The sequence below is a fragment of the Leuciscus leuciscus genome, assembly GCF_965113295.1.
Source record: "Leuciscus leuciscus genome assembly, contig: SUPER_11_unloc_10, whole genome shotgun sequence".
Classification (NCBI taxonomy): Eukaryota; Metazoa; Chordata; class Actinopteri; order Cypriniformes; family Leuciscidae; genus Leuciscus; species Leuciscus leuciscus.
The window spans coordinates 195,391-222,442 of NW_028118537.1; the positions used below are offsets into that span (position 1 = coordinate 195,391).

Here is a 27,052-nt window from a genome sequence, read left to right on the forward strand (position 1 = left end):
AACCGGTTATAATGTACTGACGCTTTTCTTACGTCATTTGTCGCGTACGTGCTTTGTTGCGGTAGCATACAATGGCAGAGGGAGGTGAGACGCGAGTGAGAGAAAATTAAAAATGCTCCAACTACTTTAAAAGCCAACATCTGGGCACATTTCGGCTTTTATGAACAACGTGGTAAGCACGACCTGCAGAAGACACGCGCTGTGTACGCTCATGTCACGCACAAATAGAATATGCAGGAGGTAATACCACTAACTTGATAAACCACGTTAGCCGTTTTCACCCCGAGCTGTTATCGCCCGGCAGAGTCTGACTGCTTTAGAGTAAGTGGATGAGCTCCGTCACCCGAATCCGCAGCCAAAAACAAATCACCCACCCGCCCCAATAACTTTCTCTGATTTAAGTATCCGCACCCGATGGTCAAATTACAATTATTCTGTGTTGTTACGCGTGATTATAAATGGATGATCGTCACTTTCAACAGCGGACTCGGCGACGGTTGATGCGCGCATCTTTAATGGTAACATAATACACTGATTAATGAGCGCTGCTTTTAAATGAACATTTCTTTAAAACAAAATTTATTTGACAGATTTTCCTTTTCTTAGTGTCATAAACAAGCTTTAATCCCTTGAAACTTAACCTGGAATGTCACTGTTTCTGTCACTGCAACTTCCCGAACAGGCGAGCACATGCTCGCACACATCACTTTTGAAGTAAAATTTAAAATTGAGGATGCGGTGCATCGTGATGCATCGTGATATCGAATTGAACCGGATCGATGACATAATAATCATAATCGAACCGAACAGTGAGACCAGTGTCGGTTCACACCCCTACATCCCTGCATGTAATCTCTTGTTTTTTCCACTCAAATCTTCAGTCACGTCTCGATTTTCTAAGGGGATTATAAACGTTTCTTCCTTGGTTCGCTTTTAATTAGGCCTATTATATTCAGATTCTTTACTGTGGTAAAGTAGAAAAACGTTGTTGGACAGATAGCCTACATTTTTACTTGCACGTCAGATTCATTTTAACACAGTTTTTGTTTGTTATTAGACATGTAAGGCGCGTCAAGTTTATTTGTAAAGCGCGTTTCACACGCGCGGGTGATTTTTAGTCTCGCTCTCTCTGGAAACGCAATTTAGGTCACAAATAGGTAAAAAAATGAAAGTCATATTGACGTCAAAGTGTCGATGTCAATTTGATGTCAAGATTTTGACCTCTGCTGATGTCATTTTGCCAAACAAAAAGGTGAAATGCATGGCCGTACACTTATTACACGCTTCACTTAAAACTAACCAGATTTACTTTATTTAATTTCCGGTTTAAAGAAATCATATTTTGTATTTTAAAGACACCATGATGGTGGTTAGCGTTTGCTTTAGTTGGGCTCTTGACCCTTGACTTTTTAATATAAAAATGTCTCTGGCTGCTATAATTGTGTGTTTATAAAGCACAATTGTTGTAGCAAAAAAAGCCATGAGAAAATGAGATCAGGTGATGTTGGCTGTTTATTGATGATGATGACGACGATATCATCATGTAATTGCCTGAATCCCTGATCTTATTCTGGGTCTAATGTTTTGATCATATTGGACTTGTGGTTTTAATATTGTTTTATAATAGAAGCCATTTAATTTTACAGCATGATAGTAATGTTGTTTATCAAATAATGTAAAGGATTTTAAAAGCATTTAAAGCATTAAACTTTTTCCTCTACATTATTACTTAGCCATCAGTGTATGACTCTCAACAATGGTGACAGTCAATGAAATGCTTCATGCTGCAGTGCATGCTGGGTACCACCAATCAAAACTCACCCTTATCTCCCAGCATGCATTGCGGCTTTAACAAATTATGCAGCTGGATTTTTTATAGCTTGTTTTATGCTCAGAGTTGATCTGATTATCTGGATATTTTGTTTGAATGTCACCATTGTTGAGATTCATATGCTGTTTCTTGATGTCTGTGTGCGTCTAAGTAATGCCATAGATGAAAGGTTTTTGTGCACTAAATACTAGTTTTTAAAAACCAAGTATATTATTTGATAAACAACACTGCTAGACATGACTTCTTTTGCCATTAATGATTATGAATAAAACAGTTTTAAAATCACAAGTCCTATATAATCATAGCATTAGACATTGAATAAGATCAGTGATTCAGGCAATTACATGATGATATTGTCGTCATCATCAATAAACAGCCAACATCACCTGGTCTCATTTTCTCATGGCTTTTTTTGCTACAACAATTGTGCTTTATAAACAGACAATTATAGCAGCCAGAGACATTTTTATATTAAAGGTCCCATATTATGCAAAATTCACTTTTGCATGCTGTTTGGACATAAATGTGTGTTGGCAGTGTGTGTACAGAACCACCCAATAGTGATAAAAATCCACTTTTATTAATCCCCATAAATCATCAGCAGTGTCTCCCAACGACCTGTTTTCAGAATGCTGTTTTAGTGACGTCACTAAGCACAGGCCCCGCCCACGAGTGTTGACAGACACTGCCGTTTGAACATAGACCCGCCCTGATCGAGTTCACAGCTGCTGCACTGACGAGAATGTCTCCCAAGCGTTGTAAGTGTTGTGTGGCTGGATGTATTAATCCACATAGCTCTCTCTCTATTTACTCCCGAAATCTGAGGCAGCCGCTGAAGACGAGGTGGAATTATTTAGTTTTTTAAAGAAAATGCTCCCTCAACTCTACTGAAATTTGTTTATGTACTTGCGCACTTCTTATAACTTACTGTGTTTACTCAGCTCTTACGGTGATTTTCTGAAGTAAAACTGACGCTTCATCTTTTGTGTTATGTACAATAAACTTTATTAAACTCATCAGTATATGTTTGATCATCATTCGGACCTGGTCCGAAACAGCAGACTTGTAGGCTATTAATAGTGGATACATACAAGCAGATGACAAATACGTTATAACCGTAATACCTGTTCCATCTCTATACAGCACTCTGACTCTGTAGGCATTATTGTCCGACTCCGGGTCGAAAAGAACACCGTTACTGAGAGTTTCTGATATTATTATCATCATTCCGTGAGATGAAATTGTCCTGAGACTGAGCGCGAGCTCATGAAGCTCCGCCCCCTGTGTCGTGCAGCAGCAGCTTATTTGCATTTAAAGGGCACACACTAAAACAGCGTGTTTTTCTGAGCCCCCAAAAATGACAATTTAAACATGCTGTATAAAATGATCTGTTGGGTATTTTGAGCTAAAACTTCACATACACACTCTGGGGACATCAGATACTTATTTTACATCTTGTCAAAAGGGACATAATAGGGGACCTTTAAAAGTCAAGCGTCAAGAGCCCAACTAAAGCAAACGCTAACCACCATCATGGTGACTTTAAAATGCAAAATATGATTTCATTAAACCGGAAATTAAATAAAGTAAATCTGGTTAGTTTTAAGTGAAGCGTGTAATAAGTGTACGGCCATGCATTTCACCTTTTTGTTTGGCAAAATGACATCAGCAGAGGTCAAAATCTTGACATCAAATTGACATCGACACTTTGACATCAATATGACTTTCATTTTTGACCTATTTCGTGACGTCATTTTGACATCAATGTTGATGTCATATTGATGTTAAATTGACGTCAAGGTGCCCGCTGGGTTGTGGAAGATTAAATTCGCTTTTCATACCTTATACAACAAGTAGCCTAGAAAACATGAAGATATCAGAAAATAGATTGATGGTCTCTGACTCTTTCCTCCTCGTGTCCCACATCCCTCTCAAAGCGCAGAACTGTAGGCTTCATGTGGAATCACGCGTCTTTGTGTGGAAGTAGGCTATTAAACGAAAGGTTTTTTTTTTTTTTTTTAATAGATTTAACTTTATATTATTTAAGTTTCCAATATTTACTGATATTTATTTCAATGCTTTACAGGCTTTGTGTTGCTTCTTTGACGGAATTGCTCAAATTAACACTTTTTTGCTCGAACAAACCATAGACTGTAAAAAATATGGACAAAGCGTCTGTGACGTCACCCATAGACTTTCTGAAGAACGGGTTTGGAGCCGTTAATGGGGGGTATGGGCGGCGCCATCTTGGAAAATCAACTGACTCAACTCATCAGCTCGTTAGTAAAGACTCCAAGATCTCAGGTGTGTTTGTCAGACAAGAGAGACATCCAAAATGTGCAGTGATGGGGTTCTCCTGGGTGGTTTCTCAGATCTAAGAACAGACTTGTGTTCTTGCGGAGAAAGAATGTACATGCCCGAATGAATAGTTCAATATTATGTATGATTTTGATGCACAGAAGCAGGAAACGTAAATCATGTGTCTATCTCGTTAATCTAAATCTGGAGCGCCCAAAACTGTTCCTGGAGATCTACCTATCAGCAGAGTTCAGATCCAACACACTAAACCAGCTCATTAAGCTCTTCAGGAGCACTTCAGAATGACAGTGAGTGGTGTTTGTTACAGCAGTGATTCCCACTGTTTCTGTGTCCTGTTGCATGAAGCCAGCTTCAGTTGCTCCCCTTGTAAATTTGAGATTATTTTGAGCAAACTCTATTTTTTCAGGCTCAAGAAGGTGGATTGGTTTTGAACGGGTTCGATCACCATGGTAACTTGCGCTGGAGGATGACCTTGAATAAAATGAATGTATTCTGTGTTAGAGATCGCAAACCAAAACTGGACCAATCAGCTGTGAGTAAAGTGACATGTATCTGATGCAATAAAGCCACTCCCCCTGTATCTCTCACTCCAAATTAAAGCAGTTTAGAGTGAAATAATTTTATGTTTATATTAAATGAATTGTAATTATTTATAATTCATATAGTATATTCATATTATTCTCTTAATTTAAAATTAACCTTAAAAGGGGCGATGTATCCTGAGATAAGCAGGGAAAGTGTTGGTTTAATTTCTCAGTTTTCATGTTGAAAGGGTGTTTGTTGTGAATATTTAGATCTGGTGACTTCATTCATACATTCTCTGTTTAGCTCATTGGCAGCATTTAAAAACAACATGACCTGTAGTGGGAAATCTACTCGCCTTCAGTGATACATTTCACATATTTACAATATTTGAGGAGACTTGCATGTTTGAAGAGTTGTTGTTAAGTGTTAGTTTATTATGTTTATGTTGAAATTTTATGGTTTTAATTTTTCCATTTTCCATAATCTGCCTGTAAATGTTTGTATCTCCCAGGATACGTTTCCCCTTTGGGAGTTTAAATTAATTGGAAAAAAAGAATGCTTGTTTGGCAATGCATGTTACAAGATTTTAATACGAATTTTAAAACATTTATTCTCTCATAACTTTAACTAAACATTCTTTGTAAAATTCGGTTGAACAATAAGTAAATGCCTATTTATGAATATATTAGCCTACTACTGTATCAAATTTAAAATGCGAATTTCTAGGGCCTATAAATTATCAATATGACCAAAACTTTGCTGAGAAACATCGTGTACACAATCTTCTTCATGCCTTCTGTCCTCTGATTAATTTTTTTAATTTTTTTTAATTTTAAGTAAGGTCCTTTTGCTCAGAAAATCTTTAATTATGTTTATAAAGTAAATGTAAGAAATATTTACTAGACTGAAGCAACTGGGGTTTATTGATTATTAATACACCATTTTTTAATGTAAAAAATTGCATATACTGTATGATCCAGAAAAGCTGTTTGTGTGTGTGTGTGTGTGTGTGTGTGTGTGTGTGTGTGTGTGTGTGTGTGTGTGTGTGTAATCTGATACTCAACAAAAAACAGATACAAACTTGTATATGCATGCATATGTGTTTTTTTTTTTGTTGAGTATCATATTTATACATCGCTTTTATGGCTCATATGCAATTCAGTGCAAATCAATGATAATTAAGAGATGGAAAATGTTCCCCAAAAGCCTATTGCGTCATATTTGACATTTATATTAACATGAAAAAATGTCAGAAGAATTCATTTTTTTAACATTAACAAATGGTGGATTAATAATCAATAAACCCAGTTGCTTCAGTCCAGTGCATGTTTCTTACATTAATTTATAATAATCATGAATCATTAATCATTTCTCAGCAAAAAATACTTTATTTTATTTTTATTTTATTTTTTGTATAAACTATCAATCAGAGGACAGAAGGCATGAAGTAGATTGTGTGCAAGAGCAAAACAGAGAGGCAGAAGGTAGCATTAGGAAGACAGAAGCAATCACTGCATATCCAGTAAAACCTCATGGTATGTTCACTGTCAGCAACAGTGTTGTCATAATTATCAATTTAGGTTTGACCATATTGGTTTCACTTTATTTTAATGGTCCTTTGAACACATTCTGTTGACTATCAGTACAGTTGCACATGTCTACTAACTCCCATTGGAGTGTTAATAGATTTATTAGTAGACTAGTAGGGTTAGGGTTAGAATAAGTTGGCATGTAGTTACAAAGTTACTTATAGTCAGTAGTTAACCTACCATACTCTTGTGTGCTTTCATCTTCACGATGAGTCTGTCACAGAGAAGAGGTGTAGTTGTGTTTGAGCTCATTTAGAACTGTTGGATTTATGAAGCACATGTGTTGAGAGCTTTTTGAATTTCTTAATTTTTTTATGACTGATAAATCTCCAATTGAAATTTAGACATATGTATAGTCTGTGTAGAATTGTGGCTTGTACGTGTTGATCTGAACTGAGAGAGTGAAGAGTGTGTCATTGTTCTCTACAGGTTGAGTGATTGTGGAGTCACAGATGAAGGTTGTTCTGCTCTGGCTTCAGCTCTGAGATCAAACCCCTCACACCTGAGATCTCTGGATCTGTCTGAGAATAAACTAGGAGATTCAGTTCATCTGCTCTCTGCTGTACTGGAGGATCCTCACTGTAAACTGGACACACTGAGGTAAGTTTGTCTCTCTGATTGTCACACATGTCTTTGTCCTCAGTAAGACGAATCATTTGATGTACATTTTAGGACTAAAATTAGCTTGTTCTGTAAACACTAAATCTCAGCACAGAAATCACAGGTGTACACAAATGTCTAATCTCATGATCTGGTATTAGTGTTCATTTTTACATTCTTTTTAAAATATATCCTTTAAATGTAGTCAGTATTTCATTATATTCATTATGTTCAATAATTTTAGTCTGTTTCACTCTGACTACAATGACAACTCTTTTCCCCCACGTTTACTCAACAGTGTTTTCCCTAATGATGTTTCTGTGTAATAATAGTGTTTCCCAACCCTGATCCTATAGTTCCCCCGGCACTGCACAGTCCTTAATCGTTGAAGTTTCTGTTTTGAACGGCTCTTTCCGTGGCTACAAAAATACAATTATTCAAAGTAGCTTTTCAAAAACTACTAATGTATTAATATAAAAGATAATAAGCAAAAGAAATGTAATAACTTCATGCTGATCTTCATTATCTTATATGCAGGGAAAACACCTGAACTTCTGCGGAGCAGTAATGAATAAAGTAACATGGTCAGCGCCGCGCTGGTGAGATTAGTTTGCTCTGTCCATTCGGTTTCGCTAGCAAACACGTCCTCCCTGCGATGTCGAGTCGGTCACACAGCTCGGTCCATTGAGCCGCACCGATGATGTCAGCACGGCACGAGCTCTGTAACACCGCTCCGTTTCGTCCCACTGTTGGTGTGTTTGGCTTCCCATACAACTCGTTACAACTAACAGACATTGCTTAAAAGAGTTTGTGAGACGCGCCAAATTAAACAGAAGTGCGGACACACAACTTCCTTTTCAAGGGAAATTAGCCATCATCAACTACCGAAATCTCTTCTTATTTCAGTAATGCGTATGAATGAATTTCACCAAGGTTGATCAATGTTTTTCGTTTCACTAGTGTTGAGGCTTTTCAATAATTGTTGCCTAACGGCCCTTCATACTGGAGATCTCATATTTGTCTCCTCTAAAGTTTAGAAGAAATCTCAACAACATCACACACTGTGCTCAGATTTCTCTCCGTAGAAACTCGGGATCGCTCACATTTGTCTATTTTGAAGTTTAGAAGTGATCTCAACAACATCACACACTGTGCTCAGAGTTTTTCCCTAAACTAAAGACCCTGGTGGTCTCATATTTGTCTCCTCCAAAGTTTCAGACAAGAATGAACATTGATCTAGTTCATTTGTACAGTATGGTGCACTGGCAGAATAGTTTTGTATAATTAGTGTAGAAATATGTGAAATGCTTATAAATCATTAAATGTTTAAGTTTTATAGACCCCATTATTACACATTTTTCAAGTGTCCAGACAAATATTGTTATCCATTTAATATGAAGAGACAATTTTATTAGTCTTTTTCATTATAAAATATATAAGAAGTAAGTAAAATTTATTTATACAGCGCCTTTCACAGACTAGGTCACAAAGCGCTTTACAATAGACAATAAAACATAATAAAGAACAAAATAAAATAAAATAAAATAAAACAGATACAATTTTCAGTATATAAAAGGACAGAGATTACCCAAAAGCTAACCTGAACAAATGAGTCTTCACTTGTCCCCTAAAACTGTCCACATTCTCAGCAAACCTAAAACTGGTTGGCAAAGCATTCCATAGTCTGGGTGCCATAGCGGCGAAGGCTCTATCCCCACCTGTCTTTAAACGAGTGCGTAGCGTAGATAGCAGATTATTAGACCTGAGAGACCGGAGAGGGGTATGAAGATGAATTATGTCAGCAAGATAAGCAGGGGCCTGACCATGTAAAGCCCTATAGGTTATGATTAAAATTTTGAATTGGATCCTGTAAATTACAGGAAGCCAGTGAAGGGAGCAAAGTATCGGGGTGATATGGGTGCGCCTATTTGATCTAGTGAGTAACCTAGCAGCAGAATTTGGAATAGATTGCAGTCGATGAAGAACAGATTTGTTAAGTGAGGAGAAAAGTGAGTTACAAGTATACATATACTGTACGCTGTGAATGCTCTGCAGACCCAAGCCATTTAAGAGAATGAGTTTTGTGGACTCGCAAATTAATATTAACACTATAAATATGACTATAAATTCCCTTGTCGTTTGAGGTGTAAAATAAAGCTTACATAATAAAATTATGGTAATACAGTACATATGTTACTGTCCGTCATTTATTTATTTGCCATTCGACTTTTTTTTCCAAATAAGTGCCAGTTATAAATAAAATAAAATGAATACATTATTAGCTAACTGTGTGATTTGTGTATGTACATTTCTGAAATGCATAACTTGCACACAGTCACCTCTGATAACAGATCACTCTAAATTGTAATGTAGATGTGCATTTTCTGTAAAGCTGCTTTGAAACAATATGTATTGTGAAAAGCACTATACAAATAAATGTGAAATTAATTGAAAAGTTATGGAGGGTTTTGGGTAAGTGTATCCACAACGCTGGCGTTATTATGCATCATCATCATTGTTTCGCGTTCTATGGAAGCATATGGGTAGCAATATTCAATTTGAAATGTAATATGCAAAATGGCAATGCATTTCTGGATTTCAATTTACGTTTTCCATTACATTTGTGCAACGTTTGGTGCAAAATTAAAATGATATTATATTATTTACATTTGCCATTTCATACACTAGTTTTAATATGTAAATTGAATACATTGTTTTACGGTGTGTACTTTACTCTTAACACCTTTTACCTATTTATTTATTATTCTCAGGTAAGGTAAAGAAAGTCAAATCTGACCTAAACCGTAAGCGTTCAAAAGGTACTTACAATTTGGTCAGAAGACTCCTCTGTGGTATGTTCTCATTAATAGTCTTCCAGCATCATAAATCTCAGTAGGCAGATTTTGTAATCAATTACATTTCTTTTAATTGGTTACTTTTCTTTTTATAATAAACAAAAATATAAAAGGCGAATACAACTTAATCGTTTAAGTATAAAATACAATAGTCATGTTTTGAAACAAAGGTGTAGTAAGCTCTGGGCTTCTTCTCTTCTGCTTGGGGTTTCTTGTCCTCAGCTCTGGGCTTCTAGGCGTCGGGGGCTCTGGCGTATCAGTATCCCAAGAGGCAGTCAGTTCATCAGTCTTTTATACTCCTTGTTTACAACTGGCATTTGGTTGACACTCCTCCAAAGTTTCCCAGATCCTTCTCCAGTCAGGTGCAAGCGGTCCACCTCTTCATGTCCTTGAACTACAGTAAACTCAGCTAAGATGGCTGAGTTCATTTAAACATTTAAAGAGTCTAGCGCACACACATAATCGCAATTTTCTGCTCCTCTTAACAGAGGTTGGCACAGTCACATATACATACATAACCAATTACTGTACATCTATGCCAAAACAATATAAGCCATCTTTTATAAACAAAATAAATAACAACATTGAATGCAATGCATTACACTGGCTAAATATGTGTAACAAAAAGGCATCTATAATAAATAAGGAGGCAGGTAATTGCATTTTCTTGATATTATTCAACACCCCCTTCATGCAATTATCCTGACTCTTTATCCTTCCTTCTCATAATTGTAGCACAGACTTTGTTCACTTCATCAAACTTTACCAATAACATAGACATTTGTCCATCATTCTTAAATAGATTGGTTTGTTACAGTTCATGCAATATTTCACCCAGTTTTGTTTTCTGGTTCCCATAACAGAAATAATCAATTATATTTCTTTTATAATTGTATTAAAATTATTTATTTATCAAGGGGCAAAACTTTGTGCTCTGCTTGTTTATCATGTATTAGGCCAATTTGGATCTCAACAAAAATCCAGTACTTCAAGCACCCGGTCCCCCCTTAGAGCCGCTGACATCTCCTAGGGTCTTTAGGGCACAAAGTTAGTATCTCTGGGGTATGATGGGTTTTCTTGCCCAAACTACTAGTTTAAACATCCCCCTTGGTTTGTACCAGTCTTGAAATGTATTCAATGTTCAAACAGTGCACAAGGTTTCTTTTTTTATTATTGCTTGAAACGTCCAGTTCCAAACCTCTGGGTCAAATATTGTCATGCAACTCATTTTCTCATTCAAATATCTTACACTAAATCCATCATTTCATAAGCATTAACAGATTCTCAGATATCATAATTGTACCATCAAATATAAAAAAAAAACTTGTGTAGTAATTGTTGCATAAACATATCACATCCTACAATTATTTATCTGGTTAATTATGGTTACATTTCATACATTTACTATAATCAGAATAATCCAGTTATTAAACCTTTGTATCCAGAGTAATTCTTCTAATGTTTCCCTTAATATCTGAGAACACTATATATTCAAACATAAATTATATAAGTCAATAAATCAATTTGTTCCTTGTTATACATATGGTTCCCATTGTAAAGTTTGCAAACAATCTCTTAAGTTAATAATGTCCATCTTTAAACATTTTATATTTTAAATTAAATGTACAAGTTCATCTTTTAACATGCCCTACGGTCACAAGAGTTTCTTCTTCAATTAGCATAGCATATATTTTAATTTCCTTAATATATTATATACATTCAAAGTCCACTGAAGCCAATGAATTCTTTAATTCATAAAGATTTAAAAATATTTCAAAAGCAAAAACAACAACATTATTCTCAGTAATGTCTTACTATAAATGATCTTTACATCCCCACTATAAGGTTCACACTTTGTTACATCAGTATTTGGTGGCATCACACACATTTTAAATCCTCAAAAATTAAGCCAATAATTAAATCATCTTATCAGAAGTTCTTACCCTAAACGTCTCCTTAGTTAAATCTAAGGTATAATCTTTTCTAACCCCAGATTTGTTTGTTACTATAGTATAATACATTTTCACATAATACAATTAAATTATTCTTTATTCATTTACAATAATATATTTCGTTTTCTTAAATCATGTATTTATCAGTCAGTAAAAACCATAAACACAACTGGCATTATAGATGACATAAAATTATTACATTTTATGTTTACAATATCAAACACCCACTTCATAATAGTCCTTTTAGTTCTACGGTTCTTATTTTATTTATTTATTATAAATCATTAAAATAATAAAGTAATAATATTTACCAGGATTTCCCAAAAGGTTTAACTGACCCCAGCTAAGGTCTCAGTGCTGGTGGATGCAGAGCGGCCGTTTCTTACTATTACAGTCTATCTTGTTGTATAGTCTATTTGACTGAATAAGAGGCATATATAAACTATATACTGTAGGACTTCTTCTGCTATTTCCACCCCCTTCTTTGAAAGGGTTCCAGATTCAGTCAAGGCCATTTGGTGCTCTTGCATGGATCATAATGAGAGCTTGTTTGTCCTCATCTGCTCTCTTGCTGTTCTCAAACACTTCCATGATAAGCCTGCATCCAGGAGTGTCAATCAGGTCAACATTACAATATGTCTACTAGCACCTATTATTCATAATGAGCTAATTTTCAATTATTCATTTCTTTTTGTTTGTTATGGAAACATACTAAATTAACTTTAAGTTGTTTTCTCAACTCTTCTACAAGTTGATTGACCATCCTTGTCCAGTTTCTCTCCCAATTTTTCTAGTCTTTCTAGTCTTCTTTCTGCATATTAGAATGCTTTAATATAACAGATACTGCAATATTTTCCATAATCCTAATCTATTTTATGTGACTCTCATTAAATATTATTGGCCTACATGCTCCATATGCTATCATATTCGTGATTTAATATCACTCTTCGTTTCTGCTGCCAAGTACGTGCACACATTTTTTTCCCCTCTAAAAAGAAATACTGTCTATTTTAATTTTTCATTTTATCATGATATTTAGGATGATGTTTAAAAATAACCTATGTTTTATATCATTTTTCATTTCTCACTCTTACTACAAGTAGGAGGTATTAGCCTCCATGTATTTGATCTTATATTACCATTATCTCTTGGTTATTTTTCCTTCTAGCCAATGCTAGAATATTCTTCAATATTCTTCACATTATTTAATAGTTTTCAAAATATTAGTTTCATTATCACCAAATAAGTCTCCATAACTGTATTAAGACTTTTAGGATTTGCTTCTATGCCATTTTCTAAATTACATTCTTACACAATTCATATTTAATTTGTCCATGAATGTTCTTCTTAAACGTTGCTAAGACTGACTATACTGTTGCAGTGTTTACTGATGTCTTTCCATTTTCCCCAAATATTCCAGTTCTAACCAAATGTATACTTTTCTCTCTTATCGTCAAAATCTTAATTTCCTGTAATGTTCCTTTAGGGTAGATTCACCTTACAGTGAATAATCTCCGTTTACCTTCCTATTAAATATTTCTATCAGGACATTCACTTTAAACCATCTTGTTCTTTTCGTTTGTAATACTAATATCATTGGGGGTTTTTCTCCAATTTTTTACCCTAATTTACTTCACCTATATTCTAGTGCTTTATACGGTGGATTCATCAGGCAAGATTATGCAGATATGAGAATCCCATAATTTCAGTAGTTCCATAATGCAATATTCAAATGTTCTTCCTTTATGTACTATTAAATATATTTTTATGCTTGTAGATTTTCCACATTAGCTTTATAGTTCAACTTCCTGCTTTCTTTTGCTCCCAAAAAGCTTTAGTTCACTTAAATCGCTTGTACACTTTAGGCTACAATAAAATCAACAAAATTCCAAATTGCTGCTACATCCATAATAATTTAAACAATCAATAATTATCATTTACCCACAGCAATTGATTTATATTAGCAGGATTTTTCTATATTTCAGCATTATTATTCCTCTTTTTGGACTATTTACTTTAATTGTTTTTAATAAGTAAATTCCAAAGTATCACTCCACCCACATCAAACACTTTTAATATTTTACTGTTTTGTTAATCTTGTGCCAGCTCTTTCTCTTGGCACAGGCACTCGAGGTGCTTTGCTGGTGGTCCTGTTCAGTATTTCCTTGAAGACCAGCCTGTCGTGCTGAGTGAAGTCCCCCTTCCAGAAGTTCACTGGCACACAGGATCACCTCTGCCTTTCAATCATGTATTTGGGACTTTTTTCTTTTCTTTTTTTTTCTTTTTAAATCACATTCCCCCTTTTTGGGAGATTTTTTATTGTGATACATTCTTACGCTATATTGTAAATAGCGTTTCCATTAACCATTTCTCACTTTGGTTGGAATATTTCCTTCTTCAAAGCAAGATTTTAGGCTCTCTAGTTTTCTCCCAAGTCTCCTGGGACAAAACCAGCAGCCACTTGCTTTCTACGTCATTTGTATTTATCTCAATACATTATGACCATATTTACGACGCTAGAAATACCCAGCTGTTTCCAAGTCTGATTTCTTTGTACACCTTTGTTCCGTACTTTTGCCTTAAATGGTTAATCCACCAAAGGTCCATGCCCCAAATTCTATGCCTATTGCCTACCATATATACACCAGCAAATTACTTTGGTTAATGTCTTAACCAAACATTCATCGCATTTAGTCCACTGCAACCCTGTTACATAAACAGTCCTATGCATCCATGTGCTCGCTGATAGTCACTGGGTCATTCATTATTACTTTGAGGAGAACTCATCCTACATTCCTGGCAGACAACAACACACTAGGTTCTCTCATTGTTTGTTGACAATCTTCTTTTTCAATTCATCATTAAATTAACCTCAATCCTGTTAATACCTCCCTAGTTATCTCTAACTTAAGAAGCTTTTCTTCATCTTAATCATACTTTTATTGTTAATTTCAATTTCATTTGTAACCTTGTTTTTTATAGCAAGGATCAAATTCCTTTTAAATCAGAGGAAATGTTCTAATAACTCCAAGTTTCTTAATCAACTATCCTCACGTTTATTATTATTTTTACATCTGTAAATGGCTAATCTCCATGTAAGCTTATTCAGACATTTCTTACAGTCACTCTGTATGCAGTACTTGTTGATTTTCAGTTTGTTAAATAGCTGTAAAATGAAAAATATTAATTTCATTTAACACATCTTGCCTGCAACTTTTATTAGGCTATTAACAGCTGTTCCTGCATTTTGATTACTCTGCCGCATATCTTAATATTTTATATTAAAACCAATTTCAAGTAATCAATATTCAAACCTTGTCTTTGTTCTAAATATCCTAAAACTATGTGGTCAGTCTAAAGCAGTCACTATCTCTTCCACTGTAGTAATAATTATACATTTACTTTTGTTATGTACATTATTATTTTATTATTATTATTTTCTCTAAATTCATTCCGACGATCCATCCACTTTCTCTCTCTATTTTTTTTCCGGCTTCTCCCGTTATAGGGGTCACCACAGTGGATCATCCACATATCTGTTTGGCACTGGGGTTAACAACAAATTCCTTTCCTTGTGCGACCCAGCATTGAGAGTGCACTCATGCAACAGCAGGCGCTAGGACTTCCTAAAAATCCATCAACTACTATAATATGTAACCCACTTAATTACTTTAATATCTTATTTCTTGTTCACTATATTTAACATCCATATTTGACTTTTAAATAACTCCATTATAATTGTTGCATATCTTTAACATATGCAATAGTAATATTATAATGTCTGTCCCCATGTAGGAATATGTATCTTGTTATCAGTTAAAACTTCAAAGATTAAATTCTCACTAAGGTGTTAAATTTGGTCCAATATCTATTATATATTATACATTCTGTTTCCGTATCTCTACTTTTCTCTAAGTCAAGCTAGCTTATCAGCTGTATTAATATCATATCACTGTGTTTTATTTAAAATTGTCTGGTTGGACTAAAAGGTTCAGAAAAAGGCTTAGTCTATATAAGAGGTTAAGTCCCCCCAACATTTTTTAAAGCTTTAGAGCTAAATCAGTTAGTTTACCTGGCGGTCGATTTTCCCGTTTCTCAAAACAGTTTAAATCAAACCCTGTTTCTCCATGTATTGCTGGGTTTGTCTGGTAAAACTCCTGTTGAGCGACCTTGAGCTACTCCCCTGAGCTCTGCCTGCTAGGCTGTACCAGGAGAAACATTACTCCCCCTAACATGCTGCTTTCTCTAACTTCAAACTCAAATCTTCAGTCTTCAGTGCACATAGTTTTACAAACAATTGTACGTTTTTAAGAAACCTTTTTCCTTTTTTATGACTTTTTATCTGGCTATTAATAGTTGTTACAACATAATATATCAATCGTGCTTTATAATGTTTTGCTTTTATTTTTATTTTTTATTTTTCTTCCTCACTGCAATGTTTCCACATTTGAGGCTCTCAACTGTAGTTGTTTGTCAGATGAAGCACATCTTTTGACATCGTCAGAAATTCCAACTTGGAATATCTTTTGCACAGAACTGCTCAACTTTTTCTCAGAAGCAAGGTATGTTTTTATTATTATTTTATTTTATTAATTGATATAATATTTGATCAATATCAATATTCAAATGCCCTAATGTTTTTATCTCATTAGTCTAGTTATAATTGCACTAGATACTTAAGGTAAAGTTACTGACAATACAACAGCAGTGAAGCAACACTTTAGTGACTTAAATCTCTTCTTAAAACATTTTATTTCAAGTTTTACTTGATTTTCCATTTTATTTGTTTATATTTGTATTTAAAATGTGTAGTTTTCCCTCTTGTGTTTGCCTGTAAAGCGCTTTGAGAAAGCAACTTTTAAAGGTGCTATATAAACTAAATGTATTATTATTAATACTTGGGTAAAGCTGGTTTTATATTCACACATTCGGCACAAACTACAACACATTTGTTTGTTATTTTTCCTCTATATAACTCAACGTCTTTCACATGGCTGCTTTAATTGCACTAACATTTCAGCTTATTCCCGTTTAGTTTAATCAAATTTTTTTTTCTAATATGTAATGCTTCATCATTTGCTAGCAATAACATGCTTTAATGTAACCCATTAAGCTATGTATTTTATGCGTAAACCACTTCAAATTACAAAACCTAAAACTCTTAAACTCAAACTCGTTAAACATTAATAATCTTTTGTATATATACTTATTAAATCCTCAAACTTGACTTCCTAGGCAATTGTTTAACACAACTTCTACAGCTTTTAAACAGTTTTTGCTTTATTGAGTCCTCAATCAAATTATTCATTCTAAATTTCACTGTCCAGGGTGTTTCCTTAGTTATCTTGAGCGGCTGGAATGGTAGGTATTTCGACTCCTTTAAAACCTTCTGCCATTAGTATAATAGTATTAAATATATATATATATATATATATATATATATATATATATATATATATATATATATATATATATATATATATATATATATATATATATATATATGAAGAGTTCAGATGCAAAAGCCTCTAAGTGCCATCTGAAATTTTCTTCTAGAATGATCATTTTTATCAAGATCGTATATTTAAGTTCAATAATTTCACTTAAATGGCAATGCAAATTACCTATTAATTGTCATTTAAGTTAAATTACTTAACTTAAATATACAAGCTTTATAAAAATGATCATTCTAGAAGAAAATTTCAGATGGCACTTAGAGGCTTTTGCATCTGAACTCTTCATATATATATATATATATATATATATATATATAGCCTATATATACATAAAAACAGCTTTGCCTTCTTTCACAACTTCTTCAATTGGTATAGACCTCTCTTATCTAAACGTATTTATTAGATCAATTTTCCATCTATTATTCTTAGTTTCTCAGATGTTAATAAAACATCTATCAGCTTTTTTCCTTCGGTCCAAAACATTGTATATCTTGTCGCTAACTTAAACATTCCATTTAATAATACTCTTTGAATTCACTATTTTCAACAGCTCTCCTAATCTAAGAAGTTTACAATATAAGTTTTTGGATAAATTTCTGTATAAAAATCCATACTTCATGTATAGTTATAATTAACTTTTTACTAATTATAGCTCATCCTTCTTGCTTATCTGTTGGTCCGACTGTTTGTACAGTATTTTATTTTATTTTTGTCTAAACTGTAATATTTATTCTTATTTATTTTATAATATTTTCTTATATGTAAAGCACTTTGAATTACCATTGTGTATGACATGTGCTATATAAATAAGCTTGCTTTGCCTTGCCTTATCTTGTTATTTTAATAAATTAATTAACAATTTCTTGCTGCTAGCCCTTAATTACATATTTTTAAATAAATTATATTTTCTTACCTTAGAGTAGCAAAGTTTTCTTGTAGAAAATCCGTTATAGTTCAGTCTCAGTCACATCTCCATTTTTTAACATTTATCAGCGTACCAAGCCCTGTTCTAAGTTACTGAAGTATTTATCATTTTCTCTGCTGTAGACATTAGTGTAGACATGAATTTTGTTCAAGACTAAAGTAGCCTATAAGATATGAAATATTCTATTTATGTTTGTTTGTTTGCCCACTTATGTAATTTACATATTACTTCATATTTTTCATATTATTTAGTTATTACTATCTTTTCATTTTTTTTTTTTTTTTGACCTATATCTCTCTCAGTAATCGGTCATTATATTTGTCTTTATATCTAAGACAGATACACGTTTGTCTTGAAGTGAAATCTCGGCTCACCTATATGCATTTTCTAATGCTTTAACCTCCTGTCAGCATAGGCACTATGTGGTTATATAATTTTTAACTCCTACCTGTTTACTTATGTTTGCAGTATGACTTGACATGATTTATAAGTCTAATATTCCTGCTTATAAACTATTCTTCATTTAATTTTGGGCTAAAAGTCCCAGTGTCTTTTTCCATCTCTTCTTCTGGACTCTGGAACTTCTCTTTACCAATATTAACACTCTCTTGTCTTTTGAAGTTCTTACTTGACTTCTTACGGTACCTAAGTCTCGCTTCAGAAACTATTTTTTTGTTTTTAATGACACTATTACTTGTTCTAAATTTGTCACTATTCTACTTAAACCCTCAGTAAATGGGTTCCCATTATAGACTGGCTGTCTTTATATCTCTGTAAGTAAAATTTCTATAGGCACAATTATTTTTTTTATTTTTTTTATTATAATTTTTATTGTTTTCCTCTTAAAAGCATCTTCTTCATTTCTTTCTATCAGAATATTTGTATTTAGTCCTCTGTATTTACTACATTAACCTCTGACTAATCATTCAATATATATAATAGCTACATTTAACATAATATTATTTGATTTCCTGCTTTCACTTTCGGTGTTGTGTATCAGAGGTATTGGAGTTCTCTGAACCCTCTAACTCACCCTGACTCTGTGGTAAAACTCTCATACGGAGGCGTGGACGGCCGAAAGAGTCCTTGCGGGACATCTTTTCCCGTTTCTAAAGTTGTTACTCTTTGCATTGTTAACAAGTTTATTGTTAATAGTTTATCTCCCATTTCCTTCATTGTCTGTTATTTGTAATTATATTCCTTCAATTACCATTTTTACTCCATCATAAACTATTAGTTAACTTTATATTAAAATAAAGTTTACATGACTTATTTTGTTGTCAGTGCCTCCCTTAAGTTTTCATAACTATCGTTTTACAGGTCTTTCAGCCTCTAACGTTCTGAAGTACGAGCTCTTCTCTGTAATACAGTGTGGGAGACGATCTGGCACGCACTACTGTTGGCTTTTCGAGTCTGAGCTATGTTCACAGACTCTGTCTCTTTAACCGGTACACCTATTTTACAATAAAATCATCCTGGCTCTTCCAGGACCAATAATTATACTTTCATTACACTTTTTATTTTTATTTTAATATGCCAGATAACATCCCATTTGTCCCAACACATATTGTTACAGATTATAAGTCCTACTTTTAGCCTGCATATTTCCACTTCATAAAACTGTCTTCTGACAATGTTAGGTACATTTCTTCTGTTTGTTTGAAGATATTAATATCAACTTGATATATAGCCTGTCTATCCAAGTCCGGTGGTTTAAATTCGTTTTAGCACTCTATCATTCGTAATAAAGAAAAACATTTCTTAGCTGTTTGTTAACAGTCATTAATCATTATTAACCATTATTCCTTGTCTAGAAGTCTTATTCTGTAATGTTATTACATGTACACATTTTTCCACTTCATGTTAGACCTACCTCAGTCTTTAAGTTTTAACCATTTTGGTCTATCTCTATAGAGAAGCCTCGTTCCATTTTCTAGAACCGTTGTGTCTGCCTGGAAGGCTAGTTTTCATTTTAATACATGAGAATCTCCTCATGTTAAATATCTACATTGCTGGATTTTACTGCTTGCCCTGTCATAAGCGAAGCGTCCTCCACTAACAGGTCTTATCTTTTAGTCAGTCTCTGCCTCTTACTGTCTGAGGCTAGCCGTTTGAGACTTTCTGTCTCTCCTTTTTCACGGCTTTCTCAATCTTTACGGCTCTCTCGCTCATAAAGTTATTTGTTCTACGCGCGTTCAACCCTTTCTGGGCTGTCTATAAATAATCTCTGTTCAACCCTTTCTGGGATTTTCCTTTAAATAATCTTTTCTAGATTATTACTTTCTGGCTAAATTTCTCTTAGTCGACTTTTGTTTTAACCCTTCTGGGTTTTATTATTATTACATTAATCTTTGCCCTTTCTGGGTATGCATTATAGCATTCATTTTTCCACTCTCACGGAATTTTATTTGTATATTTTCCACTCTCACAGAATTTTATTTTTATATTAATCTTTGCCCTTTCTGGGCTTTATTATAACAGTAATATTCTCCCTTTCTGGGTCTGTATTATAACAGTAATATTTTCCCTTTCTGGGTCTGTTTTTTTAAATACTATCTTTTCCAGAAGTTTCTCTTAGACGTCATTTATTTTAACCCTTTCTGGGTTGTTCCTTTAAATAATCTTTTCTAGATTATTAACATTGTTGGGGTCTTACAGGTTGCCTTTTAGTTGGTAATTTACTAGCATTCAAAGTTCGTACTCCTATACTCAAGCGTACGAGTGCGGAAGCGAATGGGCAAGCATTGCTCGATTGACCGTGGCCAGGGGTCGATGGATCAATGCCCCTAAAACGTTGGGCGCCATGTTTTACGGTGTGTACTTTACTCTTAACACCTTTTACCTATTTATTTATTATTCTCAGGTAAGGTAAAGAAAGTCAAATCTGACCTAAACCGTAAGCGTTCAAAAGGTACTTACAATTTGGTCAGAAGACTCCTCTGTGGTATGTTCTCATTAATAGTCTTCCAGCATCATAAGTCTCAGTAGGCAGATTTTGTAATCAATTAAATTTCTTTGAATTGGTTACTTTTCTTTTTATAATAAACAAAAATATAAAAGGCGAATACAACTTAATCGTTTAAGTATAAAATACAATAGTCATGTTTTGAAACAAAGGTGTAGTAAGCTCTGGGCTTCTTCTCTTCTGCTTGGGGTTTCTTGTCCTCAGCTCTGGGCTTCTAGGCGTCGGGGGCACTGGCGTATCAGTATCCCAAGAGGCAGTCCGTTCATCAGTCTTTTATACTCCTTGTTTACAACTGGCATTTGGTTGACACTCCTCCAAAGTTTCCCAGATCCTTCTCCAGTCAGGTGCAAGCGGTCCACCTCTTCATGTCCTTGAACTACAGTAAACTCAGCTAAGATGGCTGAGTTCATTTAAACATTTAAAGAGTCTAGCGCACACACATAATCGCAATTTTCTGCTCCTCTTAACAGAGGTTGGCACAGTCACATATACAACCAATTACTGTACATCTATGCCAAAACAATATAAGCCATCTTTTACAAACAAAATAAATAACAACATTGAATGCAATGCATTACACTGGCTAAATATGTGTAACAAAAAGGCATCTATAATAAATAAGGAGGCAGGTAATTGCATTTTCTTGATATTATACAACAACATATTTTAACATATTTTAAGTTTGCAGTGGCTTCATAAATTAATGAAAAATATTAAAAAACAAAGTACACCTGATGCACATTTCTTTGTTCTTAATTTTCTAGAACTAGTTTAAGAATCTTGCTGTATTTATATGTAATTAATTAAGAGAAAGTACACCGCCATCTTATTCTGACGAAAGTGACTTGAACGCACTGCCGTAAACACGACTTCCCAGGAGGACTTATAGACGATGACGTCACCGGGGGGGCCAACTTCACACAGTGATTGACAGGGTGGGAGGGGGCGGGGCCAACTTCACGCAGTGATTGACAGGGTGGGAGGGGGCGGGGCCAACTTCACACAGTGATTGACAGGGAGGGAGGGTGCGGGGCCAACTTCACACAGTGATTGACAGGGTGGGAGGGGGCGGGGCCAACTTCACACAGTGATTGACAGGGTGGGAGGGGGCGGGGCCAACTTCACGCAGTGATTGACAGGGTGGGAGGGGGCGGGGCCAACTTCACACAGTGATTGACAGGGGGGGAGGGGGCGGGGCCAACTTCACACAAGGCTTGTTCAACTTCACACAGCTCTGCGCAGACCGATCGGCGGCTGACTTGAAGCAGTGCATGCCGGTTAGAAATTTTGTCCGACTTGATACAGCGCTGACGCCACGTGACTGTGACATATGCCATCAAAGTGCCGCGAGAGCGATTCGAGAGTAGCCGGAGAACTCAGCCAGCGCAGCTTCTCAAGAGCGGCTGCACGAGCTCTGATGACGACACAGCTGTTCCACGATTGGCCGGATTCACCGCATGACAACGATCACGTGTGTTTCGTGTTTATTCGAACACCTTTAGTTCCTCTAAAGCTCACAAATCAGTTTTTTATAACAGTAAATACTCTTTTCATGTAGTTGCGATGTTATATTGTGTCATGTTTATCAAATTAAAACTGATTAAAAAACGTAGACTCCACTTCATTGATAGAAGTTTATGTTGAACTTTATTCTTGTTCAAACAGACGCTGTATGAAGCAGTACATAAAGTATTGAATGAAAATGTCTCTGAAACATCTGTGTATTATTTGGCAAATATTGAATTTATTTCACTTCAGCTGTGGTAAAGTATGCAAACACCACATGAGCGGTCACTACGGGAACCAGAAAGTGTCCGACTTCACGTGTCCATTTGCAGCTCCTCCCCGCCTGCACTCGACTACTCTCAAGAAGTCCTCTCTGCAGCCTGTAGCACGATGACGTAGCTGGATCAGATCCAACACGTACTGGACGCTGTTACGCGCATGCGCGGTGGTGTGTTTGGGTGACGTCATATATGCATGCGCACTAGAAGAGAGTTCATCAGTGATGTGATCAGTTTGTATTTTAAACTTAAATTCAGTGGGGTTAAATTTTGATATGCGTACATGTCCTGCAGACACTGAACAGCAAATTAAGAGGAACCTTATGTACAGATCACTGTGGAAAAATGAGCCATTAAAGAAGGAACTCTTACCAGACAAAATATCTTTATGCACTTTTTTTTTTTTTTTGGACATCTGACAAGATTTATTTTCTTGATGCTGTTATTATTTTAGCATTTTCCCTTGAACGTGTACTGGTATGTTAAGTTGTTTACAGACCATATTGTATTGTAGCTTTAGGATTAACATTACAGAGACAATTACTTCCACTCAACAGCAAATATGTCCTGAATAAAATTAAATGGCTTAATTTTAAAATGTTCTGTATACACGCATTAAAAATAATAATAATACTTGCGGTGACCACATGCTATTAATCCATCAAATTTAGGTTTAAAATCATGTGATTTAAAATGTTGTAAAATTAACTATTTTGCATGTATGTAGAGAGAAACTAGGATAACTTAAGCATCACATTTATGTAAATAATTATTCATCAATAATTACTTATTACTATTTATCAGTACTACTACTACACAGGTTAGAACATCATCTCAATACAATATTGAGCATACTAATACCCTCAATTTATTGGTTAAAATTTTGTTTGAAAAAAACCTTCTTTGTGGAATTTTATTCCTAATTTTATTTTTGACCGACTTGGGGGTCTTTCTTTTTTACTAATGTGTGATTATAAAATTGACAAATTGCCAGTGAAACTTTCTGCCTTTCATGCTCAAGCTTTATTGGCTTGGAAACTGATCTACAAGCACAACTTCTCTCCGCACCGTTTTCTTATTTGGAATAATCGTTGTATTTTGTATAAACACAAAAGTATTTTTTTAAAAGCTGGTTTGAAAAGGGTATTGTTTTAGTTTGTCATTTGTTTAACTCTCAAGGATACCTTATGACGTATGACGAGTTTCTTCTGCACTTTAATTTTCCTGACTCCCAAGGAATTTGCTCTTGTATTTTCTGCAATCAATTCTGGTATAATTTCCTTATGTAGAAGTGTGTTGTCATCAGTTGATATGCTCATAATTAACCCAGCTGACACAGTATGTGGCAAAATTTGTTTTTTACAGTACAAAAACAATAACCAATCTATTCGTTCTCTATTTTTAAAGGAGTTTGTCACCAAATCTTGCTCTATTGCTTATTGGACTAAATGTGTTAATGACCTTGATTGGGAAAGTGTCTGGTTATTACCTCATAAGTTTTTTGTTACAAACAAGGTGAAAGAAATCTCTTTCAAGATATTGCACAAATTCTACCCTGTCAAACATTTCCTTAGTTAGTTTAAGACATTGATGTAAGTTGCGTGTTTTGCTCTTTGCACTTGGAAACAGTTCCCCACATTTTCTGCCATTGTAGTCGTGTGAAAAAGTTATGGTATGAAGTGTCTATGTTTATTAAGGAAAAGGTACTCTCTAATTTAGTTTTGCATTTTGAAAATGTAATTTTTGGATATTCAAAGTATGATAACAGTGTGATTAAGGAGGCTTTTGTAATTAATCTGTTAATTTTATTAGTCAAATTTCACATCCATAAGTGTAAGGTTTCTAACAAAAAGCCCCTTTTCTCAGTATTCCTTAAAGAATTTGAAAATTACTTTTCTACTATTCATTCTAGTACTAATGGAAAAGCTATTAAGACTGTCACAAAACATATTAAATAAATTATTTACAAAATATCCTCCAACGTTTTGCAACACTTTGCAGTTTGAATGATGTCTTGTATGAACATGACGGAGTATGTTTTTATGTTTCCACTTTTCGATCGCGCCCGCGCCTCTCACACACACACACACACACACACCTCACACACACACATACAACATATTCCAGCATTGGAATCTTGCAGCCTGTTCATTATAGCCGTAATTAAACGGGGTTTGCTGGCTACCAAATAGTTTGATAAACTCATCCATGTCCAGGGACTTGGCTCTCCGTGACTCTACACTGAGCACTCCCAGGTCATATATAATTTAGTGTGTACATACGTAAACACTGACGTGTTGTGGTGTCTCTTTCCTCCTGTTTTAAAAACGCGCAACTGTGCTCGCTAATCAAACAGTGATTGACAGCACTCTGGTCCAATGGTGCGGTGGGCATTTTCAGGTTGACAGTAAATCTAGCCCAATGAGATTGGAGGGGGGGCACCAGGGGGGGCCAATCATATTCCAGGGGGGGCCGGTGCCACCCCGTGCCCCCCCTCTAGACACACCCCTGCTGCTCTGTTTAAATTGTCTGCAGTATAATTCGTACATTCACAGTAAGCACCGCTCCACAGTCATATGCCACATTCACACAGTGATTGACAGGAAGGAGGCGGGGCCAACTTCACGCAGTGATTGACAGGGTGGAATGCATTTTCAATTTGCACAATGAATTTTGCTTCATTCATTGCGGGACATTTAATGAAAATGCAATTGCAAGTGTCTTAACTGTGGGTGTAAATGCAATTAAGAAAAATAACATTTGAATGATCATTTTGCTACATTATTTGTTTGAACATGTTAAACATATCTAATCATTTCTGTAATACATTTTAATTTTACTTTTGCAACTTATAAAGCATTAAAATGTTCAATTTACATATTAAAACTAGTGTATGAAATGGCAAATGTAAATTATATAATTGAATTTTCATTTTCATTTTGCACCAAAAGTTGCACAAATGTAATGGAAAATGTAAATTTAAATACAGAAATGCATTGCCATTTTACATATTGCATTGTCATTTTGCATATTACATTTCAAATTGAATATTGCTACCCATAAGCTTCCATAGCATTCTCATTGGTTTGCTGGCATTTGGGGGGTTTCATGTGAAAGGAAAGCTGACTGAATAGAGGTAGGGTGTCCTATTTAGTAATGTTAGGTTTCAGAAGGGTACTCATGAGCGCCCCTCTGTGGTCGATATGCGCTCTAAATGCGCACTGAAGCGATCGAGCTCCGCATCAGACTTGTTCCCGACAGTCAAAGCGGCGTTACGTCAGGAAAGTGCGGACTCAGAGGAAGACCGCGAGTGTTTAGGGTGCCGTTTGTGACAGGGCCAAACTCACAATTGCGTGACATAAAAAGTCAGAATTGCGAGTTTGTACCTTGCAATTCTGAGGGGAAAAACAGTCAGAATTGTGAGATAAAAAGTCACAATTATCTTTTAAATTGTTTTATTTTGTGGCGGAAACAAGCTTCCATAAATTAGAGGCAACCAGTGGCGAATTAGTCTTCCAGGTTTGATGTCATCCCTGTAGGGTCTCATGGACTTAAAGGGCACGCAGAAGCCATTGTAAGTCTACAAGACTGAAAGTGCATATGAAGTGTGCAATTTAGGACAGGGCCTTTATATCTCGGTGAGTGGATTCTGACAAAATGAAACACCTCTGATTGGCCACTGCGTTCAATAGACCAACAAACATGACTGTGATTGGCTACATTTCTCACCGCTGTAAAAACATTTGACGTTCTCCAGAGCTCAAACACAAAAACACACTTGAGAGTTTGCCAGTATGATATTATTACAGCATCAACTGAGGGTGATCTTGCATTCGCTTGAGAGTGCTTATATTTAAATTTGACTTTGTGATGTTTTTTACCATTTTTTTATTTAACAAACTATTTGTGATCAAGCATTAATTGACGGACCCCCTGCAGTACGGCTGCGGACCCTTGTGTTAAACTGATCTGATCTGAACTGAGAGAGTGAAGAGTGTGTCATTGTTCTCTACAGGTTGAGTGATTGTGGAGTCACAGATGAAGGTTGTTCTGCTCTGGCTTCAGCTCTGAGATCAAACCCCTCACACCTGAGAGATCTGAATCTGACTGGGAATAAACTAGGAGATTCAGTTCATCTGCTCTCTGCTGTACTGGAGGATCCTCACTGTAAACTGGAGAAACTGGGGTAAGATAAACTCTCTGATAAACACATATTTTGTCCTTGGTAAATATATTCTTTATTAGTAATTT

The 27,052-nt window shown here is 35.1% G+C and overlaps 1 protein-coding gene across 1 annotated transcript in view; it reads left to right on the forward strand.

Annotated features, from left to right (window-relative positions):
• LOC309510075 (NACHT, LRR and PYD domains-containing protein 3-like) overlaps window positions 1–27,052 on the forward strand; it is a 112,139-nt gene that overhangs the window by 79,290 nt on the left and 5,797 nt on the right. Inside the window, exons 5-6 of the mRNA XM_082191173.1 lie at window positions 6,694–6,864; window positions 26,817–26,987. Of these exons, the coding sequence (XP_082047299.1) occupies window positions 6,694–6,864; window positions 26,817–26,987 (342 nt within the window). The remainder of the gene's footprint in view (window positions 1–6,693; window positions 6,865–26,816; window positions 26,988–27,052) is intronic.